Consider the following 8,983-nt stretch of genomic DNA (forward strand, 5'->3'; position numbering starts at 1 on the left):
ACTATAGACAGAGGTTTGTAACACTGTATAGGAGGTGGTGACCAAAACCATCCCAAAGAAAAAGAAATGCAAGAAGGCAAAGTGGCTTTCTGAGGAGGCCTTACGAATAGCTGAATAAAGAAGAGAAATGAAAGGGCAAGGGAGAAAGGGAAAGATTTCCAGAGAAGAGCAAGGAGAGATTAAAAAAAAAAAAAAAAAACAACAACCTTAAGTGAACAATGCAAAAATATGGAGGACAGCAATAGAATGGGAAAGACTAGAGATGTCTTCAAGATAATTGGAAATATCAAGAGAACATTTCATGCAAGGATGGGCACAGTAAAGAACAGAAACTATAAGGACTTAACAGAAACAGAAGAAATTAAGAAGAGGTGGCAAGAATACACAGAAGAATTATACAAAAAAGGTCTTAATGACCCAGATAACCACGATGGTGTGATCACTCAGAGTCAGACATCCTGGAGTGTGAAGTCAAGTGGGCCTTAGGAAGCATTACTATGAACAAAGCTAGTGGAGGTGATGGGATTCCAGGTGACATATTTCAAATCCTAAAAGATGATGCTGTTAAAGTGCTGCACTCAATATGCCAGCAAATTTGTAAAACTCAGCTGTGGCCTCAGGACTGGAAAGGGTCAATTTCCATTCCAATCCCAAGGCCAAAGAAGGGCAGTGCCAAAGAACGTTCAGAGTATTGTACAATTGCATTAATTTCACATGCTAGCAAAGTAGTGCTCAAAATCCTTCAAATTAAGCTTCAGCAGAACATGAACTTCCAGATGTAGAAGCTGAGTTTTGGAGAGGCAGAGGAGCCAGAGATCAAACTGCCGACACTCATTGGATCATAGAGAAAGCAAGGAATTTTCAGAAAAACATCCAGCTCTTTCTTCTTCACTGACTGTGCTAAAGTTTTGACTGTGTGGATTACAACAAAATATGGAAAATTTCTACAGAGATGGGGTTACCAGACCCACCTTACCTGTCTCCTGAGAACCTTATATGCAGGTCAAGATGCACAAGTAGAATCAGACATGGAACAATCGACTGGTTCAAAATTGGGAAGGATGTATGTCACCCTGCTTGTTTAACATATGCAGAGTACATCATGCTAAATGCTGGGCTGGATGAATCACAGGCTGGAATCAAGATTGCCTGGAGAATTATCAACAACCTCAGATATGCTGATGACACCACTCTAATGGCAGAAAGAGAAGAGGAACTTGAAATAAATTTTTCAAGTGTATATTACACTGTTGCTAACAATAAAAACAATGAATAACAGTGTTCACTAAAACTCTGAAATATTCATCTTACAGCTATGTGTGCCTTTTGACAATTTCCGAATTTCTTCTACACTACTGAACTTGGCAATCACCACTCTATATTTCTGTGTTCAGCTTTTTATAATCCATGTGTAAATGAAGTTATTCATTATTTATCTGTCTCTGTATGAATTATTCCATTTATAATGCCTTAAATCTCAATCCACATTGTCACAAATGGAAGGTTGCTTTTTATGGGTGTATAATATTATTCATACATAATGTTCTTTGTCCATTTTATCAGTGATGGACACATTTCTATTTTGAATAATGCTGCTGTAACTGTGGGAGTGCACTCTTTGATATCCTGTTTTATTTACCTTTGGATATACACCTAGAAGTGAGCTTGCTGGATAATACTGTAGTTTTATTTTTAATATTTTTGAGAAACCTCCATACTGTTTTCCACAGTGGCTTTACCAATTTACTACTACAAACAGTGCACGAGGATTCTGTTTTCTCCACCTACTTGCTAACATGTATCTTTTGCCTTTTTGATAACAACATTTCAAAGTGGTGTGAAGTAATATCTCATTGTGATTTTAATTTGAATTTCCCTACTGATTAATAATGATGAGCATCTTTTCATGCACCCAGGGGACATTTATATGTATTTTTTGGAAAGGCCCTCTGCCTATTTTTAAAAATGAATTGAAAATAATGTAATCCAAAAATTTTATATACTATGTGTCACATTTATAAAAACATCTAAGAAATTACAAAATAATAGAAATAAACAGATTTGAGGTTCCAGTGGTAGAAAGGATGGTTGTGGAGGAAGCAAGGAAGTGATGTGACTCTAAAAGGGCAACAGGAATGTTCCTTGTAATGATGGAAATGTGTATCTAGACTGTATCAATGTTAAAATCCTAATTGTGATATTGTATTCCAGTTTTGCAAGATATTACCACTGACACTGGACAAAGAGTGAATTGGGACTCTGTATCAGTTCTTACAACTGCAGGTGAAACTAATTATATCAAAAAATTTAAGTTTAATTTTAAAATTTTACATAGTGTGTAAGTACATTTATATAACATTCTTAATGGTAAATTGTAAAAGTGGATACTACAGGATAGACATTGATGTAGGGAAGTGAGTGTGACTATACAAAAGATAACAAGAACAAATTCCTTTGTAGTGACTGGCCAGTTCTGTATCTTTTTAAAATCAATTTTTATTGGAATATAGTTGCTTTACAATGTTGTGTTCATTTCTACTGTACAGCAAAGTGAATCAGCTATGTGCACACACACACACACACACACACACACACATCCTCTTTCCTTGGACTGAGATTGACACATATACACTACTGATACTATGTAAAAAAATAGATAAATTAATGAGAATCTATGGTATAGTAGAGAGATCTTTACTCAGTGCCCTGTGGTGACCGAAATGGGAAGGAAATCTGCCTTTTTAATCAGATTTTTTTTGTTATTGTCTTGGATAATTGCTTATATATTTAGGATATTAACCCCTTATAGGATACATGAATAGCAAATAATATCTTCCACTCTGTAGATGCCTTTTCATACTGTTGATTATACCTTTTTCTGTGCAGAAAAATGTTGTTATGATGTGGTCTCAGAAACTTTATTTTGGTTTTTGTTGCTTTCGCTTTTCATGTCATATGCCAAATATTGTTGCCAGACTGATGTCAAGGAGCTTTGTTGGTATGTTTTCTTCTATCAGTTTTATGGTTTCAGGTATTACATTTAAATATTTAATTAAATATGAGTTTACTCTTTGTGAGTAGTATAAGACAGAAGCCCAATTTCCATTTTTGCATGTGGTTGCCCAGTTACTCCAACATTATTTATTTTATTTTTTAAATATAAATTTACTTATTTTAATTGGAGGTTAATTACTTTACAATACTGTATTGGTTCAGACTATTCTTTCCCCATTGAGTTTTCTTGTCCCCCTTGTGAAATATTAGTGACTATTAGTTGACTCATGGGTGTAAATTGATACAAACACTATGGAGAACAGTATGGAGGTTTCTTACAAAACTAGCAATAAAACTACCATATGACCCAGCAATTCCATTAGCCCGAGAAAGCTGTAATTCTAAAATACACATGTACCCCAGTGTTAATTGCAGCACTACTTAAAATAGTCAGGACATGGAAGCAACTTAGATGTCCACTGACAGATGACTGGATAAAGAAGATATGATACATATATGCAATGGAATGTTACTATGCCATAAAAGGAACAAAACTGAGTCATTCACAGTGATGGGGATGAACCTAGAGTCTGTCACAAGGAGTAAATTAAGTCAGAAAGATAAAAACAAATATAATATTTTAATGCTTTTAGCTAGAAAATGTTATTTTTGGTCTATTTTCTATATTAGAGAATGTAATTTTTCTAGAATCTGGAAAAATCTTACAGATGAAACTATTTGCAGGGCAGGAATAGAGATGCAGACCTAGAGAATGAACACGTGGACAAAGGCAGGAAAGGGGAAGGTGAGACAAATTGGGAGATTAAGATTTACATATATACACTACCATGTGTAAAATAGATAGCTATCGGGAAGCTACTGTGTAGCACAGGGAGCTCAGCTCAGTGCTCTTTGATGACCAAGAGGCAGAGGATGGAGTGGGTGGGAGTGAGGTTCAAGGAGGGAGGGCACATATTTGCACACATAGCTGATTCACACTGGTGTACAGCAGAAACTAACACAACATTGTAAAGCTCTTATACTTCAATTTAAAAAAATATTAAAAATTGAAAAAAAGAAATGTGAAAAGAAGACAGATTAGATAAAATGTTTGCTAGAAAGAACTTTTAAGGATATGAAGAACTTCACTTTGCCCTCAGTAGCATGAGAACAATACCCAAGAAAATGGTAACCTGAAATAATACAAAATTATTATGCAAATACTGATTAATCAGATTACTGTCAATTCACTTTCTCATTCTAAATAAACTTCAAATATATGTTATTAATAATCATGATATAATTAACTTCAAGATTCGTATGCCTTGTAGAATATGAGTGAGTGAGTGAAGTCGCTCAGTCGTGTCCGACTCTTTGCGACCCCATGGACTGTAGCCCCCCAGGCTCCTCCGTACATGGGACTCTCCAGGCAAGAATACTGGAGTGGGTTGCCATTTCCTTCTCTAGGGGATATTCCTGACCCAGGGATCGAACCCAGCTCTCCCGCATTGCAGGCAGATGCTTTACCGTCTGAACTGAAGGGTTTAGAGGCCGTCAAATGGACATGACCTATAAAGGCAATTTTGATGGTTTTACATAGAAATGACCTCTAATGGAAGAGAACACAAATGGGAACTATTTGAGATACACTTCTGTGTAAAATGTAGTTTGCACATAATTCAGCATTTTAAATGAGCACTCTGCCAACCGAGACCAATATCAATCATCTCTTGAGGTTTTCTACTATGTACCAACATCAAATCTACATAGGAACAAATGTTACTCCTGCTTTTCTCTTCTATATCAAATGTCCTGAAGCCTTTGTGTCTCTCTGGAGCGAGGCCGAGTTTCCGAAGGCACATTCCAGTATAAACATCATCGATGGGATAGAGAAGGACCCGGTCAGTCACATTGTACAGTCTCAGGGCCAGGTGGCCGGAGTAGAGGAATTCGCCTCCTCCTGCATAAGGCGGGTAGACGCCAGTGTAAACAACTTCTGGGATGTAGTACTTGAGGTTCTTATCCCGATGAGGTCCAGCATTATGAATCACATCACCAATAAACAAATCTTTGGCTTTGTTCCTGGATAAGCTATTCAAGTAATTCAGGAGATGATGGGTGTTCACAAAAACATCATCATCGCCCTTGAACCCACCTGAGAAAGAGTAAGGCCTGGTAAACAAAAGTTAAAAAAGAGCTGTAGAAAGCACATTAAAGAAAATTACTCTCAATTGCATGCTTGGTACTCAAGAAGAGATATAATCAATATGTGTGTTCATAGAAAAAGGCAGTTATATTAAAAGCAATATAAAAACATTTGCATAAATATTCAAATATTAAATAAATATTATATATTCAAATATTAACATTTGACATTCAAGTATTAAATGAATATTTGAATGTTGCACTAGTCAGCTGGACAGACTGACTGGGCCTTCTCTTCCTAGCTCAGGAATTGTTTAGAAGACATATTTATAATGAAATAATTTTTTATGCTATTGGCTTCTATTTTGAAATAAATGTTACATTAAATACCCTGGCCTAAAATGGGTAATCTTGCCTTTCTCCAGGGCATCTTCCCAACCCAGGGATCGAACCCAGGTATCCTGCATTGCAGACAGATTCTTTACCAACTGAGCTATCAGGGAAGCCCGAATATCCTGCAAAGAATGAGTTCTGGCAAAAATGAGAAGTATGTCCAATATAAAAACAAACAGAAAGAATGAAGAAGATACTTTGAGATTACTGATATCTACATATTCATAGGAATAAATGATGTTTGTGGAAATCCATTTTAGTCTATAGTGCCTAGTTAGCCATTTCAAAAATTATTTCCCTTTGGTCTTTACAAACTTATAAATATATATGGGCATATACGTATATATACATATATAATGTTATTTGTATGTATTTAACATAATACATAAAATTATATGAACTTCTTCTTCTTCTTCTAAGTCGCTTCAGTCGTGTCCGACTCTGCGCGACCCCATAGACGGCAGCCCACCAGGCTCCCCCGTCCCTGGGATTCTCCAGGCAAGAAAAATGGAGTGGGTTGCCATTTCCTTCTCCAGTACATGAAAGTGAAAAGTGACTAGTACTACATTTTTATATATTATGTAATTAATATATATAATGATATAGTATGTATTATTATATTAACATATGATACATGTATAGTATGTCACATTGTATAACCTGACATTGTCTGATAATTTGTAACTCTATATTACAGAAACCAAAAAAGAATCTCTAATCTCAGGTTTTACTTCATGATTTATTTTCTCCTATAATACAGTGCTTCAAATAAAGCCACATTTGCACAATCATTTCCGCAAGGAAGAGAATTCTTTATTCTGTCTCAATATTGGTTAGAGTAAAATTTATGCAGCAAGTTAATTTCTTTTTGGTTCTTGGACATACAATCCATTGTTTCCATTTGGAGCATGCCTGTTGAATAGTAAATGAAAAGCAAAAGGTGTCTTTTTGGTTTCATCACTGACTATTTGGTTTCACAGATATTTTCTTGGAATTGAACTTTTTCTTCACAGATACATAGAAATAAAATGAAGAGAGTAATTTATGATAGTTTCTACATTCAAAAGATTATTTTCTTTTGCTATTGTTCATCTTTATTGTGTTTAACAGTAGGCCATTAAATGAAATGAGACACCAGAAATTTTCAAAAGGCTAAGCTAGCCTAATTGACAATATCATCAATTTCCTGGATTTTCTAATGATATAAACAGGAAGTTGCAGAATATATATAAAGGGAAGCTCAAAGCTACGCTATCCAGTTTCATTACCATTTGTTCCTCATCCTTTTCAAAGGTAAGGATTTTATAACCAGTTGTTTTCCTGAAGCTCAGTTTTCCACTAGAACCAAAATATACCAAAGTTAATCTGAATGCAATATTTCTTTGAGGTTGTAAACAGATGGAGCCATCATATGGCTGACTGAAAGCATGTCGTTTGAAAATTATAAAATGGCTGGTGAAGACGACATACAAATGAACACCGAAATTGTAACCGGACCACTTCCAGGCATAGGTTCCATCTCTGACAATCCTTTTGCCACATCTCATGCTATATTCTTCAAGTTCGGTTTCAGTGATGTCTCTAGGACCAATTTCCCTGTATTGTTGTGCTCTAAGCAAGGTATACCATTGTCGTTTATAAACACACGATAACCATTCTGAAGGTATTAGAGCATCTTGTTCAATAACTTTTGTGGAGGCCAGGTCACAAATGATATGCTGAAACCTCAAATTTTTAAATACTGGTTGAAATACTATGCCTTGTTTAGTTTCAAGAAAGGAAATGCTACCATCATGTTCCTTGTGCCTGGAAAACCAGTTGTTTGCATTAACTAAAAGCTGTTTCATTGTGCCTTTCCAACCTGGGTTAAGGCGGAGGAACATCCACTGTTTGAGTGTAGTATATATATCGATTTCCTTTTGCATTACGAATAAATTAGAAGAAGAAATGACCAGATTCATAAGATCTGTACTGAGTTTCTTGTAAAGTTCAACACTTGGATGAGTCATCAGATTGTGGAGAAGCCATTCAAAGCACCCTGTCTTTACAGAATGTAACCCATAGGTCTCTGCTGCCACATAGAAGCTACATACAGTTTTCACATTAATTGTTTCCTTCATGGTCTTATCACACTGCTGAATTAAGTCCTCTACTTGAAGCAGGCACGCGGTTGCCAAAACTCTTGGAACTTGAAGGGGCTTAATTAAGACATATTCATTCCTATACAACGAGCCTAATACAAATTGCAAAGATTCTACATTTATATTCTGGTCATTAATCTCCAGGTCAATAATATCTTTGTGACATTCTTTCCCAGAATCTCTAAACATTGTAGCAAAGTAGTCCGACTGACATAAAAACCTTTTGTGTAAACACCACACTTTCCCCAGAGCACGGATTTTAATGTCACTGGTTTCGCCATTTAAAAATAAAGTTTGGTAAGCATACTCAGATTTGATCTTAACTTTTTTACCCTGTCTTGTACAGACGACTTGCTGTAGATCCTCCTCCTGGTTGTGACTCATCTCAGACTCTGGGCCTAAGCTGGGACCGGTGCTCTGTTTGCGTTTACGGCTTCCAGACACATAACTGGGGCCTGCCTGGGCTTCTGGCTGCTGCAGTTCCCCTGTGCCAGATTCCCTGCATTGCAGATTCCGACTGTTCAAGGGCCCCATAGATAAAGGCTCTTAGGGCCCCTAAAGAGACTGCTGCAGAGACTTCTCTGCCACAGCATTGCTGTGGCGTGCCACCTCCGCTTAGGCCCTAGTTTCACTTGGGCATTTTAGCACAGTCCCAAACGTCACAGTGGAGGCTCTGCATTCTTCATTCTCTGCTCCAGCCCCTCCCTCCCTGTGGCCCCGCCCACTGCCTCCAGTCTTCCATTCAGTCTAGCCTATTGTTCAGGGCCCCTGCCTCCAGGTTTTCCTTGAAAATACTTTCCTATAAGGGAAATGACTGAATCAAAGGCTTTTGGATCACAGTGTTAAAGAGTGTACATATTCACATTTCTACTGCAAGTGGGAGAATTCTTTTCTCAGCTGTCAGCAATATTGAATATAATTATCTGCCTTCAACTTTTAGTAATTTAAAAAAGATGAATAGTGGTATATCATTATTTTATTATTCCTCTTTCATTATAGAGAAGGCAAACTTTTATTTGATGTATGTGTGTATATGCATATATATGCACAAAATTATACACATATACAAAATTATATATGTATAATTTTGAAATATCAGTAAAGATAAAGAGATATTTCAAAATTTTCTGATAAGGTACATCTTCATATTCTTTGCTTATTTCTGTATGAAAAGTGTTAGTCACTAAGCTGTGTCTAACTCTTTGAAAGCTTATGGACTGTAGCCTGCCAGGCTCTTCTGTCCATGGGATTCTCAGGGAAGAATACTGGAGTGGGTAGCCATTTCCTTCTCCAGGGGATCTTTCTGAACC

General features: G+C 36.5%; 1 protein-coding gene across 1 annotated transcript; it reads right to left on the reverse strand.

Moving 5' to 3' along the window:
* Nucleotides 1-6,140: 6,140 nt before the first annotated feature.
* Nucleotides 6,141-8,673, reverse strand: LOC113887259 (germ cell-less protein-like 2). Its single transcript, XM_027534288.1, has one exon. It carries the CDS (start codon nt 8,205-8,207, stop codon nt 6,711-6,713), a length of 1,497 nt encoding a protein of 498 aa, XP_027390089.1. The 5' UTR covers nt 8,208-8,673; the 3' UTR covers nt 6,141-6,710.
* Between the last annotated feature and the right edge of the window lie 310 nt (nt 8,674-8,983).

The sequence above is a fragment of the Bos indicus x Bos taurus genome, chromosome X, assembly GCF_003369695.1.
Source record: "Bos indicus x Bos taurus breed Angus x Brahman F1 hybrid chromosome X, Bos_hybrid_MaternalHap_v2.0, whole genome shotgun sequence".
In the NCBI taxonomy this organism is placed as follows: domain Eukaryota; kingdom Metazoa; phylum Chordata; class Mammalia; order Artiodactyla; family Bovidae; genus Bos; species Bos indicus x Bos taurus.

Excerpts from the sequence above, each read along its gene's own strand:
- LOC113887259 (XM_027534288.1), bottom strand. The coding sequence starts at position 8,207 with ATGGGGCCCTTGAACAGTCGGAATCTGCAATGCAGGGAATCTGGCACA.